This window comes from Sebastes umbrosus, chromosome 1 (genome assembly GCF_015220745.1).
Source record: "Sebastes umbrosus isolate fSebUmb1 chromosome 1, fSebUmb1.pri, whole genome shotgun sequence".
NCBI classification, from domain to species: Eukaryota; Metazoa; Chordata; class Actinopteri; order Perciformes; family Sebastidae; genus Sebastes; species Sebastes umbrosus.
Window position 1 is genome coordinate 30,566,732 of NC_051269.1, and position 22,778 is coordinate 30,589,509.

Consider the following 22,778-nt stretch of genomic DNA (forward strand, 5'->3'; position numbering starts at 1 on the left):
GCATTCTTCTTGCTACAGTTCAGTTGAGTTCAATACAACTTTATTTGTATGTAAAGAGTGCTGTAGGGATGACATATTTTTGTAGACTAACCAGGAAGTTAGCATCGCCCTGGTTCCCTCGACAAAAAGCCAATGGGATTGTTCCACTGAGTTTTGGATTATTGCAGAAAAGATAATCTCTGTGGCAAACAAACGTTTATGATACTGACACGTTTTGTTCAGCAAGATAATCTTCACAAATGAACACCACTTTTTATGATTTTTGAAGTGTGAATGCAATCGAATCAGAAGTAAAAAGCGTTATAAACGATTATAAACAACAAGGCTGTAAAGGCGGATGAGTCGGTGTGATGACGTTTAGTAGTCTCATTTCGCCACTTGTTAGCAACCGTATTTTTTAAGACACATAATTGCATCAAAATTCACGAGTGGGGTGTTTATTGATGTATTTTATGTCGTAGAACAAAACGTTAAAATCTCTTTAGCTTGTGTTAACCACAGACCTTATTTCAGGCATCTAACTAAAAATTAAAAAAACCGGGAACCGGAAGTGCTAAAATGCTCAATTCCGGGTTTTAGAACTCATTCCTGTACCACTCTATAGGGGCAAATATATACAGCAGCTCGCCAACCAGGTCAACACATTCAGCTCAGTGCAATGGATGTGTGTGGAGAGGCAGGGACAGCTGCGAGGGGCCAGTGGGAGGTGGTGGTGGGAAGGAGGGCTGGCTGGCTGAGTGGATCTTGGTGGATCTCTCCTCTCTGTGATGTTGGCGGGAGAGAGTTGGCTAATTGGAGGCCCGGCGGTAAAAGCTGTTCATTAATGCCTCTGCCTCTTGGTCCCCCTGCTCAAACACCTTGCCTCATTTATCTCTGTATTTACCCACTCCCCCCCAATCCCAACACAGGACCTCAGAACACAGCAAAGGTTCAACATGGAACGAGGGGAAAAGGAAAGGGAGAAGGAGCGGAGGGGAGAAAACATGGGAGAGAGGGAGAGAAAGGGTAACTTATGCTCAGTGGGAATTAACAAAGCACTTAGTAATTAAATCTAAATTGACATTCTGGTAATTAGCCTCTTGATTAGGAGCAATAACACAATTAGCCAACCAGTCTTTGCTAATTGTTAATTAGTATAAGCAAAGTTATTGTGTGTGTGGCAGAGGGAGGCATGTAAAAGAACAAATGTTAATCTGTCTCTCTTTCAACAGCCGCGTCCCCTTTCTTTTTTCTCGCTGCCTCTCTATTGAGCTAGCAGGCAGGTTCATTGCCTTTCTCTTCACTGGAGCTGCATTCAGAGGCAGCAGTCAGTAATTAGCTAAAAGTCTTATCGAGGATATCATCAGAGAGGCAGTCTGAGCCGCGCTGGCACATCTCCACGTCTCTCTTCTACCTTCGCCCAAACATTCCTCTTCTCCCCCGCCTGTGCTCGGCGAGGTGTCATACAGGGGGTATTTGTTCTGAATAAAGATGTGATGTGGATTAAATACAATCATAAAAGGGGAAAAGAAGCCACGGTGCTGGAGATGAATCTTAAGGAGATGTAATTCATCTAAAAGGTTTTAGTTTATGAGGCAGAGGAACAGAACACCTCATTAAAGCCGGGGAGAGGAGAGAGGACACAGGGAAATAGATGAAGGGACAATAAAGATGTGCCAGGAAGTGGAATTTACATTGGCCACAGGTGAAACATGGGTTATTTTCAATTAAGATGGACTTAGCGGAACAATAAATTTCATTTACACAAACCCAATGTCAGTGGTGGAAACTAAGGTACAACTAAGTACATTTAGTGAGTAGCCTACTGTACTTAAAGGACCAGTTTTTAACATTTAAGGGGATCTATTGGCATAAATGGAATATAATATTAATAAGTATGTTTTCTTTTGTGTAAAATCACCTGATAATACGAATTGTTGTGTTTTCGTTAGCTTAGAATGAGCCGTTTATATCTACATAGGAAGCTCTACAGAGTCTGCCATGTGGCACCGTCATGTTTCTACAGTAGCCCAGAACAGACAAACCAAACTTTTCCTGCTTGGGCCGGAGTCAATAACGTTACTCGCTAACGTAGACGCCGCCGCTCTCTCTCTCTCTCTTGCTTCACAACTCACTTCCAACGTACACACACACTCTACGTACTGGCTCTGCTCCAACTGGCTCTAGAGAGGGACATTCGCGTTTCTGCATCGGCCACTGTAGCTCTCCAACACTCTTGGCACACGGGAGAGGCTTCAGTTGGTTGCAATGTCCTCACCACACTGTTAGATACTGCCAGATCCTACAAACCAGACCTTTAAGTATAATTTTAAGGTACGTTACTCGAGTATTTCCATTTTCTGCTACTTTATACTTCAACTCCACTACATCTCAGAGGCAAATATTGTACTTTTTACTCCAATACTTTAGTTACTTTGCAGATGCAGATTAATAATACAAAATAGTATCAACAAATAAATTACGATGCACTAAATTGGATAACGGTAGAACTTTATTAATCCCTTGTTGAAATTCACAAGCTACCCGGCAGGGTATATATTCTGCATAATGAGTACATTTTTGCTTTTGGTACTTTAAGTATATTTTGATGTTCATACTTTTGTACTTTTACTTTAATAACATTTTGAATTCAGGACCTTTACTTGCAACAGAGTATTTCTACACTATGGTATTGCTACTTTTACTTAAAGGTCCAGTGTGTAGGATCTGTCGGTATCTAGTGGTGAGGCGAGGAGATCGCAACCAACTGAAGCGCGAATTGCCTTCACTGGAGTCAGTTGGAGCAGAGCCAGTGCGTAGAGTGTGTGTGTCCGTGCGAAGTGAGTGGTGATGCAACAGAGAGTGAGCGGCGGTGGCGACGGGAGCAAGCAACGTTATCGAATCTGGAGTTTGTTTTGTCCATTGTGTGCTACTGTAGAAACATGGCAGTGCAACATGGAAGACTCCGTGAAGAGGAGCCACTCCCTATGTAGATATAAACAGCTCAATCTAAGGTAACAAAACTCAACGATTATTATTTTCAGGTGATTATACACTAAAGAAAACATACTTATTAATATTATAAACCATTTCTGCCAAAAAAAATCCCCCTAATTGTTACACACTGGTCCTTTAAGTAAAAGATCTGAGTATTTTTTCCACCACTACCCAAAGTAAGTGAGGGCTAACTCAGCCAGTTCTTGAAAGATATAGACAGGAACTGTGAATCTCTTTCAGTAAGTTCATCCCTTCATCTCTCCGCTCATCCGTTCATCTGTAAACACAGCAGTTGCACTTCAGCAATAAACATGGCTGCACCGTTAATCTGCTGTAACTTGGCCAAATGGTCGATACGCTGGTCAAGAGGGTGGAAGACACACACTGGTATCAGCGGCTCCGCAATCATTCACATACACAAATACACACACCAGCACACACAAAACCAAACTTGTGCACCGATAACTGTGTGTGTGCCTGTGTGTGTGTGTGTGTGTGTGTGTGTGTGTGTGTGTGTGTGTGTGTGCACATGTGGATAGGAGCATGCAACCAGCTCCAGATTAGCTGGTCTCCCAACACAAATATTTGGCAGCAGGATGAGCTGTCTCAGGACGCACCGGAACATGAAATTAACCAGGAAAGGTGGAGGTGCCAGCGAGAGCTAAAGCAGCCCTGCTGAGAGGAGAGGTGCACTGGGAGGAAGAGGTGGATGCTCGGCACCGTCACCAAAACTCTGCTGCAGAGCGAGAGAGAGAGACAAAAAAGAGAGAGAGAGCAAAGGGAGGGAGGTGCTAGAAAAGTTGGCTCTGCGTGCAGTAAATTTGTACATTTATACTCAATCTCCTGTAATGAAATTTGGAGATGAAAAATGCAAAAAGTGAGTGTGTGAGTGTGTGTAGGTGTTATGGGGTCTGTCTTGTGCCGAGGCTCCTGCTGTGTCCCACCCACTGTGGCTCTAATTGGATCCTTATTACCAGACCAGCCTCCATCCCAGGAATGATGGATTCATACCACGCAGAATTCCATTAATCATTCCTTATTCACAGTCCACTCCGAGGAGAGGGCAAATTCATTTCTTGTCGCGCCGAGCGGCCACCATAATGAATATTCATGAAAGGAAATTTGGGGTCAGGCCTAATAAGGGAGGTAATTTGTAATTTGCGCTGTTCCCGCTCGGGTCTTGTTCGGCAGGTTAACCTATAGAACAGGCAGGCACATGCGGAACAGACACGCTGGAACCCACTCTTTAAACATACTGTATTTTTACTCCCAACCTGCCGGCTGCCAGCAGGAGTCATGTACATATTCAGTCTCAGTTTTTGAACATTAACCTAATATTATAGCAATATTATGAAGAATTTATGCTGAATGTCACCCCAAAAAAGTGTGCTGAATAGTGTGGCTTTAAACCATAGCTCTATTTGTTCTTACAAAACTTCAAATACATGAGCTGAAAATGCTGATGTGTTGTATTTTAGTTCCTAAAAAAATATGTGACCCCTTAAGGATCGAGGCCTCACTAACCAAATAGAAGAAATCCAATCCAGCAAAAAATGAAGACGACTACTACTACTACTACTACTACTACTACTGGAGCCCTGGAATAAAACAAAGAACGAAAAATGTCCTTAATTTTTGCAAAATGGCGTCTCCTCTCTGCCTGACCAAATAAGCCCCGTAGACTGTTGAACACTTTGTGAGAAATCCCTTTTTAATAAAACAGCTGCTTTAAGAGAAAAATAACAAGCGCCTTCGCTCTGCTTTCACATCACAGCACTTCACCCCCCAAAAGCATTTTACTACTCCTGAAATTATGCCCACCTGGCATCACTTAAAGTCACTTAATTAATAATTTATCAATACATTTGAAGTGATTAAAATTCATGACCAGAAAGTGTTTTTAAAATAGTGCCCTGGTACCCTCAGGGTGTCCAATCAGTGCATTGCGTTCGTTAGATCAGGAAGGAATAATTAATTGTACCTGAATGTTTAGTGGGGTCAGGCAGTGGGGGCAGGATGCCTACGGTCCCGTGTGTGTGTGTGTGTGTGTGTGTGTGTGTGTGTGTGTGTGTGTGTGTGTGTGTGTACTGAGGAGGGAGGGTGTTAGTTACAAGCACTCGTTGGCTTTGCACCACAACACATTTGTGTGGAGGTGGATCCAGTTTGCAGACAGCCAGAGTTACTCTATTACACATGTATTTATATTTATACCACACACACACACACACACACACACACACACACACACGCACAGATACACACTCACACACACACACACCTCTCTAGCAGCATCCCGTCATTTTCTCGGCCACGCTGTCATCACCTTCTTGTCGTCCGTGCCCTTCCTCTTTGTCTCCATCATCAACCTCTGTTGGAAAGGGGAACAGCCATTAAGTAACCATGATTTAGACGTGATGTCAAAGACCTGTCACACACACACACACACACACGCTCGACATGACTGACAGCTAAGAGGCTCCTCGCTGGGTCAGCATAGGGGTTAGCACACACACATACCATACGTGCATACATGTGCACAGAGGTGGATAGTAACTAAGTATTTCAGTATTGTACTTATGTAAAATCTTGAAATACTGGTTTTAAGCTTTTACAGCACTACATTTCAGAGGCAAATAATACCATACTTTTTACTTCACTATATTTATCTTAAGGCTGCAATTACATAATGATGTTACATCCAGAATATATGATCAGTGTAAAAATATATATATCAAATCAATCAAACTTAAAAATTGTTTAGCATTTTGCATAGTCAGTTCAAAGTGCTTTACAGGTGACTGACAAATTAATAACACCAGTGATGGATAAAGCAAAATTATCAATACCAAAATGTAAAAGTACTCCAATACAGTTAATACAGATACTGCATTCAAAATCATATTTAAAAGCACTTAAGTATTATCAGAAAAATGTCCTCACAAGTATCAAATTTAAAAGTAGGCCTAATGCAAAATGCATTTTTTTTATTATCATTAATTAGTATTATTGGAATATTGTTAATGATTTGATAACATGTACACAATATTTTAATGTTGTCAAGGTGGAGCTGATTGTTAACAATTTTATATACTGTTGGGTAGTTTACTGTAATCTATAGTAATGCCTATTTTATCATGTGTTTATAAAATCTAATATTTCCCTCTAGGATGTAGTAGAAGTCTGAAAGTAAATAATCAAGCAAAGTACATGAAAATCATAAAAATACAGTACTTGAGTAAATGTACATAGTTGCATTCCACCGTTGAATTTACTAAGAAACATTTAAAATGGGCCACTAATGCACAACAAAAATAGAAAGAAGATTTTATGTTAGTTTTTTTTTAAATATCCAGTACTATGTGTTTAATCTTTGCACCACCTGGATGACCTGCAACATTAAAATGCTGCTTACACGTTAACGCATCAATAATTTAACCCTCTGAAAGGGACCTTTCTGCATAGTGAATACTTTTACTTCTGAGACTTACAGAACATTTTAATGCTGATATTTCCTTGTTTTCAAGACTTTGTCTTGTAACGCAGTGTTTTCACATTGTAGTGTTCATATTTTCAGTCACAGATGCAGAGGTGCAGACCAGGTGTGACAGGGGAATACTCACCTGTTTTTGAAGACTCTGAAACTTGAGCACCCGCTGAGCTGAACACTGAAGGGACCAGAGGAGGGCACGGGGCGACAGAGAAGCGATTCTGCAAAGAAAAGACAGGTGCCATTGAAGGTCTAAATAAGGAACATGGTGTGTCTTGCCACAGAGGTGAGCAGCCTGGCCTGTGTTTCTCCGTCCTCTCATGTATAATACATCTCTCTCTGTTTCACCCCAAGGTTCAGAAGCCCAGGGCCCCAGAGACCAACACAGTCTTTTAAAGATATGTGCTCACTTAATCACTGAAGAAAAGGGCCCCTAGAGCTAGCCTAATATTATAATTAATTAATTCAACCAAAGAGGGGTATTAAATTTCCTCCCTCTTAGGATATCAGCTGAATACATTGACCTTTGTGGAAATCGCCCTCTAATTCGAATCAGGTTTTCGAGCCGCTTACAGACTAAACTTGTTTCTTTTTCCCGTCTTTTGGTTCTCTTTGTCCGTACGAGTTGGCGCAGAAGACTCGGCGCTTGTGTGTGTGAGGGGTTGTTTCTATATTGTGCCTCCATTTTGTGTCTTGTGATTCATGCTTTGCTGTGTGCCTCTCTCCGAGATCATGCGTGTGAGTCTGAGCATATGTAGGTGTGTGTGCACAAAAAAGTGCGTGTGAGTGATCCCTAGTTTTATCTCCCTGCTGTAACACAGAAAAGAACAGAAACTTTTCTTATTACCGGAGAGAGTGGTAGAATAGCAGGCAGCTAAGTCTCTGTCTATCTCTGTCTCTCTCTCAGCGGTGTAGCTGACTCCCCAGTGTACTCCGGGTCTTCAGTAACTCTGACTGAAGTTCAGAGGGGTTAGGTAGTATACTCAGGAGGAAGGGGGGGAGACAAGAGGAGGAGGAGGAGGAGGGGGTTAAGCAGGATTGGAACAGTGGCAGTTTTAAAACAGAACTTTAAATCTCCACCTACGACAGAGAGAGAGAGAGGGAGAGGGAGGACAATGGCGTCATGTGGCGTGCCGTTATCTTCAGGTCTCTGAAAGGCGGGAGAAGAGAGGATGAGAATAAAAAGAAGCTTGAAGAAGGGCATAAATGTGATAACAGCTGTAGGCTGTATAATCTATGCTGCTTTTCAGGGAGGTATATGAGAAAAAAAAAGGAAAAAAACGTCAAATCTTTGCGACCTTCAGATTTTAAGTTCAGCGAAACAGCTTCTCACTCACAACAACACCAAATGGAAGAGGATTTGCAAAGATGGATGGATGAATGGATGAGTGGATGGCTGGATTGGCAGATAGAGAAACAAACACAGCAAAAGAACAAATAGATGTCAGGGGCTTAGGTTGTGAATGAATCCTGCATGTGCGCCAGACAATTAGAGTTAGTAATCTTCATGGTTTTTTGGTCGTCAAGGACGATGATATTGTCCATCATTTGAGGTCAAGATGAATTCCCAGTCTGGAAAAAAAAAAAGAACCTGCAATGAAGATGCAGGATTCATCACTCACACAGCCACTCCATCAGCTGCCAGACGAGAGAGGATGGAGTGGTTAACCTTCAAAATTTGACAAATTCTATGTCAGACGCATTATTTATCTTAATACTGATAAGCTTAATTTAGCAGCCCTCCAACCAACACACACAACGAAGAGGTGTTACAGTATTTGTGTTCCATCCTTCAAACAGCCGAACAACAGTTTGCCCATTATGTTCCCGCCGGTGAAATTAAGAGGCGACGCCGTGTCTTAATTTTACAGAGGTTGCACCAGATGCTCTTTCTGTTAGTGGATGACATTCACTGCAATCCCAAACAACATATTCATTTTCAGTGCTATGACATGTCAGTCAGGCCTTGTCGGGCTTCTGTCTCACACTGTGTTGTGGACCACTAACTCCCCCTACTGGTAGATCCAGGAGGATGAGACACTCTTTTATAGCTTCTGAGAAGAGAAATTACTGTAAGAACCCAGGATACATGGACTTCATTTTGGTACAAAATTGAATTTCATCAATAAAGAAGCGCCGGTGAAATTATTTCTAATTTATTTTTCATGATGTTGGGGGAAAATCTAAATTATAGCTTTAACAAAATGTACTTTTTTACGCCTGTTTCAAAAGAACCAAAAGTCACTGTTTCATTATAGATTAGTTTTTATATTTTAAATTGAACTTGCTGCAGTTTCTCAACAAACTATCTTACACTGTGCAGGCTAGACACAGTAAATCTCCATACAAGTCACTCCTCCTCTCTCTTCTGCGTCTTCAGTGGAAGTACTCAGATCTTGCACTTGAAAAAGTAGCAATACCACAGTGTAAAAATACTCTGATATAAGTAAAAGTCATGCATTCAAAATCTTCCTTAAGTAAAAGCAGAAAATGATAGCATTAAAATTAGGGCTGTCAATCGATATATACATTTTTTGTCTTTTCAAAATGTACCTTAAAGGGAGATTTGTCAAGTATTTAATACTCTTATCAACATGGGAGACAACAAATATAGTTGCTTTATGCAAATGTATGTATATATTTATGATTGGAAACCAATTAAAAACACAAAACAATGACAAATGTTGTCCAGAAACCCTCACAGGTACTGCATTTAGCATAAAACAATATGCTCAAATCATAACATGGCCTTGGAATAACATGGGACTATGACTTACCCCAAACTGCATGTGATTATCATATAGTGGGCATGTCTGTAAAGGGGAGACTTGTGGGTACCCATAGAACCCATTTTGATTTACGTATCTTGAGGTCAGAGGTCAAGGGACCGCTTTGAAAATGACCATGATCGTTTTTCCGCGCAAAAATTAGCGTAAGTTTGGAGCATCCTTCGCGACATGCTAGTATGACATGCTTGGTACCAATGGATTCATTAGGTTTTCCACTTTCCTGAGCCCGCTACAATCTAAAAATCACAAGTTGCGTTATTGCGTTAAAAAAGTGTGTGTTAAAGTGGCATTAAAACGAATTTGCGTTAACGCGTAAATATTGCGTTAACTTTGACAGCCCTAATTAAAATATACTTAAAGTATCAAAAGTAAAAGTACTCAGCATTATGCAGAATGTCCCATTTCAGAATAATGTATACTATATTATTGAATGATGATTATTGATGCATTAATGTGTAAATCATTTTAATATTGCAGCAGGTAAATGTGGGGCATTTTGTTTTATTTATCTATTTATACATATTTTATATTTATATACTTTATATACTGCTGGGTAGCTTGTGAATTTCCCCATGGGGATAAAGTGTAATTGATATAATAGTATAATTTATTTGTTGATTATATTTTGTATTATTAATTTGTATCTGTAAAATAACTAAAGTTACCAAATAAATATAATAGAGGAAAAAGTACAATAGTTCCCACACATTGTAGTGGAGTAGAAGCATAAAGTACAAGTATTTCAAATTTGTACTTAATTACAGTACTTGAGTAAATGTAGGCTACTTTGTTACTTTCCACTACTGTGCGTTTTACTTTGCTGCAGTAAAAGTTAGAAAGAACGATAAAGAGCCAGCCCAACACCACCACCTCCACCCGGTCCTCAACTCATCTCTTCACCTCCACACACATGAAAAGACAGATCCTTCCACGCCACTGTTAATGGCGGGGACATTATTCATCTCTCCAGCCAATTTGAGCTCCTTTTCTTTCAGGAATAGAGGCACAAGGGGTTGAAGGGAAGTCAGCGAGGAGTATTAAATATGTAGAGGAAGATGGACAAAGGTGCGGCGGAATAAAGAGGGGCAGGAGAGGTGGGAATGAAGAAGGACAGGGGGTGCGTGGCGACGGCGTCGAGACCGAGTTAGTTAGTGAGAGACTGTGAGGGAAAAGGAGAGGAAGGAGTGTGTGATGGGTGTTTGTGAGATCTCAGTTTTGACCTTTCAAAGGGACAAAGCTACTTTTACAATGTCTGACTGCCTTTATTCAGCCCTTTTTAAAGATATAATTGATAACATTCAGCCACTAGATGTCGCATTCTCTGCATTTACTTCACAACAAGTCGTTGCCAAACACTTATACCTCAGCCATTTATCAGTTTTTTCCACACTAACTGACGACCCAGAGATACCTCGTGATACCAACGTTGTTTTACTATCGGCTCACAAGCCTTGTTAGAAGTGGGAACGTCATGCAGATATCTTCCACAGAGATAAACAAAACATTCATGTAACAAGAGAGACTTCAGGGACCAGGACCAAAGCACACTGGAGCACACGGATTTAAGGAAATCAACTTTATTAGAAGACTAACATTTCGACGCCAACTGTGTCTTCAGAGTCAAAACGATCTGAGACTCTCAGTTGGGAACTGATTCAGCATAGGGGGGGACAATAAGCTGCATGTAGGCAGGTTAAACAACATCATATAATAATAAGTAAAAGTAAATATATAAATAGCTGTTTGTGACTTTTCATGAGTGACAATGTCCATGTACATATTGTACATATTTAGTAAGAATAATAAATAACATGTAACACAACGATAAAGGTAAATACATCCAACATCCAAATATCATCTTAAATATCTTAAATACCACTCCCTAATGAGGAGCTACAGTCTACGGTAGGAGAGTGGGCTACATTTAGATTATCATTAGATAAAAAAGACATAAATAAGGGGACACAAAACATCCTTTCCATAGACAATGATAACATTTCCTATTGAATTAATAACAATAGTAGAGTGCCTGTGCCAAGTAATATGGCTGGAAAAGGTTAGTCTTCTAATAAAGTTGCTCCAGTGTGTTTTGGACTTGGTCTCTGAAGTCTGTCCTGTTACAAGATTACCCTGTTCTGTGAGCACCGGGCACGCCTATTCTTTGTGAAATGGTTAGAGCGCATTTAACCTCCTTTCTTCAAACAAAACATTCATTTTGGACCCGCCAATTTTTATTATTATTATTAATTCTGAATCATAATTATTATTATTTTTTTAGCACTTTTCTAAAGGCTCTGTGGATGTATTATTATTTTTTTTTTTTTTTATTTATTTAGATAAAATGTTATCAATAAGACCTTTAACACTCAACTGAGATCTAATATAGATAACATTAGAATAGTTCTGAACTGGAACCCTATGTATGTAAACACAGACAAAATACTGTAAAAAAAAAAGTAAATAACTTTGGAAACAGATTTGAGTTTCAGAGGTGCCCCCGAAACTTTAGAACAAGTTTGAATCTGCAGTGCTGATAATTTATGACGCTAAAATCAATGTTGTGTCATCGTGCCATCTTCATTAGAGGCTTTTTTGATAGCGGGCCATCACGTCCTACAGGAGTACGTATGCCTGCAGAAGCTATAAAACAATGTCTCCAATCTCCATCCATGTGGTAAAAGCCGGTATTTTTGGTGTGACTTCCAGTCTGCCTGTCAGGGAGGATGTACGGCGAGTGGCCCGAGCAAGAAGAGATCATAAAGCACACCGTGATTGACGGTATCTTAATGGAGGAGGACGGATCAATAAGTAATATCAGCAGGTTTTAATTCGAGGCAACACACATAAACCTTTACCAACTTCACAATGTCACTCAGTGTTCATAAAAGTTTTCTCCACATCCCCTCGGACAAAAAGAGATAAATCCATCAAAAAGTCGTCTCAGTTTTATGGTCCTGCCTCCCCTCCTCTCTTCTTTCCCTCCTTACATCCCCCCCCACCCCCAACTCCTCATCTCCATTTTGATGTCTGTCTATTAGCAGAGGGTGAGGCCTTTCCTGCTCTCACATCCAGGGGCTAAATTAGCTCAATCAGCCCCCTTTCACCTCTCTTCCGTGGGCTTCAAGCTGAGTGACACACTGCTCCCTAGGGAGGGAGGGAGGGAGGGAGGGAAGGAGGACACATGCATACACACACACACACACACAGCCCAGCGGCCACAAGAAGACTATGGAGGGAGGGTGGGGAGGTAGAGGGAGACGTTGAGGTGAGGAGGAGCAAGGATGAAAAGGAGGATTGGTTTGGAGGAGAGAATGAAGCGCTGCGATAGAGGATCCATCCTCAGCTCTGAATGGAGCTCCTTGTTGAACATTAAGAGAAACCTCAGTGATTATTTTACTTCTCCCTCTTCCTCACCCCTCTGTGGGGCGCGGTGCCGTGCCAAACCCACTTCAAGAGGCCCAACCATCAGAAAAAAGAGGTGATGAGTGTTGCTCAGTGTGTCCCTCCTCGCCTCCACAACCAGCGCACTACGCCAGGGCCGAGCGCTGCCAACATCTCTTAAATTGCACCTTCATGTTTGATTTGTCTCAACCCTTTCCCCTCTCTCCCTCTTACTAAACAGCCACCCAAGTATCTGTGGAAGTGCAAGGCAGGCACTTCTGCTGCGGTAATAGCAGTGCGTGTATGTGTGTTGGGGGGGGGAGATGGGCGAAAAGGTGGTGATCAGAGTGAGCCATAAGATCTACTCTTTGCAGCTCTACAGGGATTTATTAGACTGGGGAGTACATTAGCATCATAAAGACCCGGGAGAATGGGCCTGTGGATGGGCTGCAGACACCACCACTACACTTTAACATGCTCTGCGGCATCAGTCGGCGCGTGTGTGTGTATGTGTGTGGATGAGGAATAAGATTACCCCGATTTAACTTAAGAAAGGCTGTTAAATGGTTTTATGGATCATCCTGAAGCAGCCCCGGACTAATACATCAGGAGACGATGGAAAGAGGCTGCAAAAGAGGCCAAAAAAAAGCAGGAGGCAGGTGAAATGTGAAGGCCGCCACCTCTGAGAAAATAGGGTGATTTTACTAAATTGGCACCAATAAATTTAATTTGTCAAAACCTTTATATTCCTCCTCGTTAAAGGTGTGTAATGGGAATGATGTCCTGCTATGCTGGGGTTTTATGAAAGGGTTTTAATTTAACAGGGAAAAAAAAAAAATGCAATCAATGTCTCCAACAGCTGCTGCTGTTTTCTGCACAAAAACATACAGTGCTTCACGATGCTCGCCATTTGTGGATAAGAAAAAAATAGTAGTAGTAGTATTTAAAAGAGGTAAATTGCATGGCAGCTCAGTCTTTTCTGTGATTGCTTTGACATGATATCAGAGTTAAAGGAGACACGGGGACCGTCTACTACAATATAGACCTCTGGTGCTCCCTGGTGGATATATAATGTAACAACATTAATGAATCTGTCATCTGCAAAGATGGTGAGAACAAACACTAACATAAACAATCTATTCTCAGAAAAAAAGTATTCACTTATAGTCTTACATTAGACTAATAGACGGTTTCTATTCTTCAACGACACTCCAACATTTTAACTGTACTGTCACAAAATGTATCTCTGAGAATAGACTCATTTCCAAATTTAATTTATATTTGGATTATTTCTAAATGCTGAAGGGGCATATACAAAATATTTAAATGTATGTGCATTTCTTCACCAAATATTTTTGTAAAATCACAAATCCCTTTTCACTTTAGGAGGACATTTCATTGACTTGCATTCATTCCCAGGAGATTTACACTAACTTTAACAAGTTGTGAACCGTAGATGTTTTTCAGGCAAAATATTCAGCTTGGAAGGTTGTAACGGTATGAGATTTTCATGGTACGATAATCATCTCAGAAAATAACATGGTTTCACAGTATCACGGTATACAGTATTACACTATTATTATTTAAAAATAACCCAGATAAAAAAATCTTAAAATGATATCCAATCCTTCTCCAGAATCTATGAATAAGCAAATATTGTTCATTTCAAAAGTTTAACTACTGGACACAAGACGTCTCCTACTTCACTGAAAAGTCCATTCTCAGTGTATGGGCACTGGAGGCTTCAAATTCCCACATCACACTTGTGCAAGTCTCGTTGGCTTCGAAACTAGCTGTGATGTCACAAAATCATGCTCGTACGTACACGTGTTTAACTGAGATTTAAGTGATTTAATAATATAATAATAAATTAAATTTATTAGCAAATAACTTCTGTAATAATTTCTTAAAAAACTCCCTGAATCATTATATTAGCTACCAGTTTACATTTGTGTAGACAATAAGTCACACAATGGTGAGATTTGTGCCTGATCAGAAGTGTCTTCTATTAGTTTTGGTTCTCCACCTCCGATGAAGAGCAGCCGCTTCTCAAGCCTAAGGGCCCGATTTTAACCATTAAATGCTATTTTAGCATATAATTATTAAATAATGTTTATAATAAAGTAATTTTTGATACATTTTGAGTTAAATATTGGGGTAATTTGGCAGTAATTCCAAAGAAACCTCAAATAGGTTACTTGCTAATCATCACCTAATTACCATGAAATTTGCAGACCTGTAAAATGAAGTGTTACCCTTTAACCTTGTGGGGATCAGATTTTGGTACCCACAATATCACAATATTTTTGTCCGCACCCAATTAATGTAAGTGCACACACATACACACACTTCTCAAATCACATCAATAAAAAAAACACTCAAAGCCGGTGAATGGATTCTGGTAAAACATTTTATATTCTCAGTAAAATCAGAACCACTTTTCCCTGTAGTTTGCTCTGCAGAGCGCCCTCTAGTGGAAGAGTAGAGGAGGCCTGAGCAGCTCTTTGGAGTGTCGGCTGGGTGAAAGTACAACAACAGTCAAACTGTGGCTGAAAGGGAAAAGGCACAACTCTGGCAGACAGACAAAAGACCAACGCCGTGGAAACCACAACACCTCGGCTCAGAGTTTATGTGTGAAGTCAGTCGTCTTCCAGTCTCCATGGAAACCAAAGTCAGGGAGGAAGTAGGCATGGCGAAAACGCCGGCCTGCTTCGGTTTGACCAGAACCTCCAGTAAAACTTACATTCATAAAATGAGCAATTTGAATTGAATCAAATCAAATAATCAAGTTTCTGTCTGGCTCCAAAATTCAAAGTTAAAATAGAGAGAAAAATAAAAACCCAATCATATAAAAATGGTATCATAAATGTACATAATGTCTTCATCTCTCTAAAGTCAGTCGAAATCTGGAAGTGTATAAACGGCTTCCCACTCCTTCCCCAATAAAACATTGTGTGCCTTTACAGTGTGCTTACTGAAAATGGCTCTGAGAAGAAAAGGGTAGTTTTGGAATAAAATTGAAATAGAACTAAAACAACAAATACAAATAAAATACATTTAAGTGGCTTAGTGGCATAAAACATCTGAAATAAATCTTATTCCATAATTCTTCCATATACAAAGTCAAAACAATAATATAGTCCAGTGCTTTGGGAGATAAAATAAACAACAAACTATAATAAAGAAAAACACTTCTTTTAATCAAAAAAAAAAATCACCATCAAAGTTTTTCTCTACCTTTATCAGTACTGATCATAAGCTATATCAAATCAAAGCCAAGCCCCAGGTCGCCCGCGGCAGAGGTACAACTCAGGTCCACCTCAGCCTTCGCCAACCATCACCGTGACAACCAGTGGGATAACAGATTCCCTATAGGTGGCGGTTTGAACAGCAGACCTGAGTTTGACCTCTGCAGCCGGCAGCTTCGCTCGACCCGTCAGAGGAGAGACTGAAGCACAGGAGACTTATTAACATGCTGATTTGAAAACAGCCTCAAGGCTGCACTGTATGTATTGCATGTATGTGAGCTCTATAATGTTCGTGTGCTAACATCTGCACGTTTAATGCGTGTTTGTGAACCGAGTGAGAGTGTGAATGCATGCGAGTGAGAACTGATGTTTAACAGTGAAGATTTCTGCTGTCAGCTGAGACAAACTCTCTCTTTCTCTCTCCAGTATTAAACCCTGTCACTATATATCTCCTTCACCTGGGCCTCTCATGCAAGCAGGGCCCTACAGAGTCAATTAGAGAGGAAAAATGAAACGTTTATCTCCTGCAACAACAAAACGTATAGATGGTACAGAAGCAAAGCATTTACAGGCATAATTGATATTAAATCTAAAACCCTGGTCGTGATCTCCAACCTATAAAAACATGCCTTTGAAGAGCAGCAGCTGCATAAACCAAAAGGCACATTGATAGGGGTTACGGGCCGGACACCGTTCAGGTTGACATCTGCTACTGCTTAAAAATGATCCGGCTTGTGTATTCTGTTACAGTACCTGAGTATTTTGACACCTCACAGTTTTGGACGACACGCTGTATTCTGGAGACCGTCCAAATGTTTTCTCTACTCCCTCCACAGTAAAGGTCATGACGGTGTTAAAGGTGTAGAAACTGGGGGACAGCAGTGTGTGTTTGTAAGAAGACAACAATTACAAATAGACATGGAGTGGATGTAATAAATTAAAGGGGCTTTGCTGAAAGCTGGATTATCTGCCTCCTCCAGTAAAATGTGGACACTTGAAGAATACACTTCAGCTTAGCATGCTAAAGGCCCTGACACACCAAGCCGACGGTCGGCCGTCGAACAGTTTGAGGCACTCGGTGAATGTCTGTCGGACTAGTTTTTGCGGTGTGTCCCGCATTGTCGGCTCTAATCTGCCCATGTTAGAGTTTTTTTGGCAGATTCGGCATGTTGAATCGGCAGCGGAGCCCGTCGGTGAGCGAAATCACTGTGATTGGCTGTTCAGCTTAAGTGAATCAGTGCACGAGAAGAGAAACGGACGTGAGGAAAGCAAGCAAACGAGTAAAGTCAAAAGGACAAACACAGAAGGCTCTTCTCATTTTTCATCTTCATCTCATCTGATGATTCCAATACACAGATATTTTCACAACGACATGACCATCTGGAATGAAGCTAAGTGGTGAGTGAGTGTTGTGAAAATGTTCGCCAAACGCCGCTTTGTTTCATGTGCGTATCATAACAACAGCTTGTATATCCACCGTCCTCCGGGTTCCCTTTTTGAATGACGAATACAGACTACCGCCGCCTGCTGGTGTGGAGAGTTATTTCCTTTCACGCAGGCGCAGAACGTACGTGCTAACTGTCAGCTGTAGTCTTTGCGGTGTGTTAGAGTACAACTTGTCGGCCAAGACAAAGGCGACGTGAGGCGGCGCAACAGTCGGCCTTCATCGTCGCTAGTTCTTTGATGTCGGCTTGGTGTGTCTGGGCCTTAACACAGATCTGTGTCAAACACCAAACAGCTGGTGCTAGAGGCAACACTGGAATAACCGATTGAGGAAGAGAACAATGTGACTGGACTGCGTCCCCTTCAGATAAATTATGCATGCAGGACCATGAAGCTATTTCCATTTTACTCACTATCGTTCATTCAATCATTTATGGTTACTAAAAGAGGTTGATGTAAGGAGAAAATAACTTGTCCTCTATCAAGGGAGACAATGCGCTCGGTTGTCCTTGTATCTGATAACTTCAATCTAATTAACTGCTGGTTTTTGTCCCTTGTTCAATTATGATTCAGAGCCACCTTTATGGAAACATGGCCAAGTGTGCAGTATAACTCCTGATCTGGCAGTGTTGGCTCGCCCCTTGTAAATGCTCTGATGGGCAAAGTTTCAAGCTGCTCAGTTTATCTCACATGCACTTGTGTGTGTGCGCAAACTATACAGAATGTTTTCAACTGTGTGACAACTGTGTACAGTCTTTTGCTCGTACCGTTAAGGGGAGATAATTATACCACAAATGTCATCAGTGTGTGATCAAATTGTGTACAAAATGTGTATGGGTGTGTGCTGGGTGAATGATGTCACGTCTGGTGGCTGATTCCTTTCTGTCGTAAAATGTGCTGTTTTACATTTTTTACTGAAACCTCTGCATGTGCTTGTGCATGCGTTTGTGTGAGTGAATGTATCTACAGTATGTCTCCATCCTCTATGCTGAAGCTGGATCTGCGGCTGGAGTCGATCGAGGCTTCAGGCGACATCGCAGAGAGCAGCGGGTCTCCTCCCATAGGGGACAATGGCTCGTCCATCATCAGGAAGCCCAGCTCGCCTCTCCTCCCCTGGACGTCCAGTGCGCCCAGGTCGCCCAGCCCTGACATACCATCTGAGAAGCCGGGTATCCCATCACACAAGTCCAGCGACTGGGCAAAGTCAAATGGCTGGGAGCTGCCTACAGCTGGGTACTGGATGGGTGGCTGCTGCTGCTGCTGCTGCAGGTGTTGGGGGAGCTGCTGCAGCTGCCTGGGCTGCTGCTGCTGAACCTGGCCCTGTTGGTGGAGGTGGTTCTGTGGGAGGAAGTGGTGCTGCTGGGCCTGAGGGTGAGCCTGGTTCTGGGGTAGGTGCTGGGGCTGGTGGTGGCTTGTGCCAGGGGGAAGAGAGAGGTTCGACTCTGGGCTGGTCTCTTGTTTTATATAAGAACCCATCAGGTCAGTGGGGTTCAGGGCGGAGGGAGAGTTGTTGGGCAGGCCATGTATACGAGCCTGCATCTCCAACTCCTGCAGACAGTAGGCAGAGGGCAACATCGTCAGTCTCAATGTATTTACTGTGATTGTGTTCCTCTTAGGGTGACCAGATATCCCGAAAAATTTGGGACAGTCTCGGAATACAAGCAGTTGTCCCTGAGTCACTTCGTTGCCGATATTTTATGCCACAATTGATACGATGACCGACATCCTTTTATTCTTAATGGTGGATATGCTGTAGTTCCTGTAGTGGCCACATGATTTGATCAGTTTTTATGACTCGCGCAGTCCCCGTCCACAGCAGAGAGGAGAAACATGCAGCACGGGAGCGCACAGGGAGCAAGAGGCCTCCATATTTATTAATATCAATATCAATTTTGAATTCGAACAGATCATCACATTTCGATCAGTTAAAGTTATAGTACCTTTACAGGAGTAGTCCATAACCAATTTGATTTCTTTCTTTTTTTAACTTATTTGTTTGCATTTCAGAAAATGTTTTATTTAAAACCCAGAATGTAATATGGCACTTAAACGCAATAAATGGGTTTAGTTTTGACAGAAAAAAATAGTTTTTGTTGATTATGACTTTTGTATTTGCTTATTGAGGTGAGATTCCTTCTATTAGCCTTGAGGGTTTTTAATAATCTCACCTGCACAACTTGCTTCTTTTATTTGTTGTTGTGCTTCTGCTGCTTTGTTTTATTGTGCGAACAAATAAATCTCACAATCTCAATATAATTGTTTGCAATTTAAGCAATAAAAATGTTGATTTTTCTAAGGAAACCAATGTTTATTTTTAGAGACCTGGCTTATTTGCTTCTTTGTATATTTACTATTAGTCATTAATAATAAATCAAAAGTATTTCTTATCCGAGTACTCAATTAATAAATGGAATAATCGGTAGAAAACTCCATTTCTAAAATAATCGATAGCTGTAGCCCTAATTATTACAACTGTTTGTTGACACTAAATGTAATGAACATCCTCATCTGGTCACCCTAGTTCCTCTGCATGCATGTATGTGTGTGTTACCTGTATGCGTAGCACCAGATGTTTGTTGGCCATCTCCATCCTTTTGAAGCTGTTCTCCACCTCTCTGGACCGATGTGCGTCCTTCTGCATGCGCTTGATGTACTCCACAGACGCCCGCAGTATAGTGCCTTTGTTCCAGCGCACATCACTGTGCACACAGTAAATTATACACAGGACATTTCCATAGATAAGTAACAGGCAGTAACAGATTTCATTCAGAAATTCAAATCCACACTGAAAATAACAGCGTTGAGTAAAAGCAACTCACAGGTCATTGGTTTTGGGGATCATGGTGCCCAGCTCTTTGATACGATCGTTGATGTTGAATCTCCTCCTCCGTTCAACTATTGAAGAGGAAAGAAGAGACAAAGAGGAAAATACATGATGAAAATAATAGTGCAGAACAAGCAAAGGCACAAAAAAAAAGAACTTCAAGGCAGATTGTGGTCTTTCGAACTACAAAAGATTCAATTCTCAAGTCTTTATAGCACCCACACAAACAGTAAACATGACACAGGGTTGGCATTGTGGTGCATATGAGAAAAGTATAGATCAGTGCATACTGTGTGTGTATATATATATATATATATATACACATATATGGTAAAGGACAAAAAGAGACAAACGTTTAGGCACGTACACACTGTCACAGGCAATTACACTTAAGTGCCAAGACAGCAGAAATTACCAGGTTAACCATCCACCCACTAGTTGCACTATGTCAGCTAAATCAGCACAAGGCTACATAAAACTGTTTTTGCAAGAGACAGATTATGGTGTATGTGCGTGTGTGTGTTGTGTGCGCGTGTGTGTGCATGTGTTTCTAAGGGCAATGTGCAGTACTGTGGGTGAGAAAGCAGAAAAGGAGGTACATCATCTGGGTAAAGAGCATGCTGAAGTGAAAGACTTACTCAGATTGTGGTTGTCTTTCTTCTGTCTCTCCTTGGCCATCGCACGGGCTTCTGTGTCTTGGCAATAACAAAAAGTGATCAGCTAACGGCTGAGACTGTGCGCCATTTCTCAAGAACAGAAACAGTTTATCAGTGGTGTCAACAAATGCCACGACATAAATTACAGGATGAAGGTCCTGTGTAGGAAGTAAATGTTTTACATTTCACTGTCTTTTATACAACTTCTGCTAATCGTAACAGTTTACAAAGTGCACAACTCCGTCTTTCGCACCTGTCAGTTCTCGTTTGACGGTTAGGTTGGCGGGACAGGAGTTGCTGGTCATAGCGATGCCTGGACCCTTCATCCCCGGACCTGTATACACGTCCAGGTGACTGCTAGACAAGGGGAGCTGGGGAGGACGCACACACACACAGCAACACATACACACAACAAATATACACATTTAGAAAACCAACAATCTACACATGAAATTTACTTTTTTGAAATATCACTCCATTATGTGAGCTGTGCTGAATGAAGGAGCAAGAAGAATGAAAACGCATTTATGTGTACCTCTATGCAATGCTTTGTTCTCCGTGAACAGATTGGTTGAGAATTAAACTCAGTTGATCAATGAGTTCTACTCTAGTTCTACTCAACAAAGTGACAACCATGGCACACACAACACAATGCCTCTTCCAAAAACCGACAATTAAACAAGATGTCACATTACGTAAAATAAGCTTTATTTGTGATTTTAACTATAATATGAGAGGACTGATTGTTGAACTTAAACCTGCAATAGGCAGAATATTTTTGGCATCATTGGGCAAAAAATCCATAATATCCTTTCATCATATTGTAATTCAAGTGGTCTGAGAGATAACTAGACTTATGCACCTCCTCATGGCTCTGTTTTTAGGCTTTAAAAAATCTAACCCGTGACGGGAGACTTTGACCAATCACAGGTCATTTCAGAGAGAGAGAGCGTTCCTATTAGCTGTTCAGTCAACGGCGGCAGCTGTCAATCACTCGCGAACTCTGATCGGACAAAACGATCAAACTAGGCAGCGCTGATCAAATATGAATCAATATTCTGTTACTGTAATGCCTATTTCTCGCCTCAAATGTTTTCAGAAACATCTTGTAGTGTACTGTTTAGCTGTAAAATGAGAAAATTTGCTCTGGCTGGTGGGTCACAAACTTTCTCATTTTACAGCTAAACAGTACACTACAAGATGTTTCTGAAAACATTTTATGCAAGAAATAGGCATTATAGTAACAGAATATTGATTCATATTTGATCAGCGTTGCCTAGTTTGACCGTTTAATCAGAGTTCGCGAGTGATTGACAGCTGCTCAGAGGCGGCACTCCAGCTCGGCTCCGATTGGTTGTTTTCCTCCGATCTATGAAATCTTGCAGATACCATTAGGAGCACCGGAGGACACAGAGGCACATGATTTTTTTGAGATTACCTGTCTCATGCACTACTGTTAGAATATAGTGACCGTTTTATAAAAATAACTATTTTTAATCATATTTGCTCCATATTTACCTACTGCTGCTTTAACCAAATTAAAAAAGTAAGTAATGCTAAATCAACTTCAAGTCACACTAATGTTCTCTCTGTTTCCTGGAGACTACCCATTTACAGCTCCAAACACCTTGGTAAGTATCTTTATAAAGTCAGTGTTCGTGTTTAGTGTTGCTGTAAAGAGCAGATAGCAGGAGATAATGCAACAATATCACACCTGAGAGCAGCCTGCCAAATACACAGCAATGATTGACTATCATCGTATCTACCTTATCTCTCTTTATGGCTCGATTGTCTCCTCTGCCTCCTCCAGCTCCTGAACTCACACTTGTGAGGTGGTCTTCTAACTCTTGCACTTTAGACTTTGCGCAAAAGCTGTGATTTAGTTTTGTATGGACTCCTAAAAAAACGTGATTTCCTTTTAATTGTGCTGTATAGTTGGAGTTTGATGGACTTTTTATGCCTCGTTACATATCG

General features: G+C 41.1%; 1 protein-coding gene across 8 annotated transcripts in view; it reads right to left on the bottom strand.

Moving 5' to 3' along the window:
• Window positions 1–17,742: 17,742 nt before the first annotated feature.
• tfeb (transcription factor EB) overlaps window positions 17,743–22,778 on the bottom strand; it is a 41,937-nt gene continuing 36,901 nt past the window's right edge. For 5 of the 8 annotated variants that reach the window (XM_037771551.1, XM_037771528.1, XM_037771544.1 and 2 more), the window contains 5 exons: window positions 21,058–21,175; window positions 20,787–20,843; window positions 20,144–20,219; window positions 19,876–20,032; window positions 17,743–18,872 (listed from right to left, as the gene is read on the bottom strand). In XM_037771551.1, the coding sequence (XP_037627479.1) occupies window positions 18,288–18,872; window positions 19,876–20,032; window positions 20,144–20,219; window positions 20,787–20,843; window positions 21,058–21,175 (993 nt within the window). In that variant the 3' untranslated portion in view covers window positions 17,743–18,287. The remainder of the gene's footprint in view (window positions 18,873–19,875; window positions 20,033–20,143; window positions 20,220–20,786; window positions 20,844–21,057; window positions 21,176–22,778) is intronic. The other 3 variants (XM_037771568.1, XM_037771578.1, XM_037771559.1) reach the window with 3 other exon arrangements.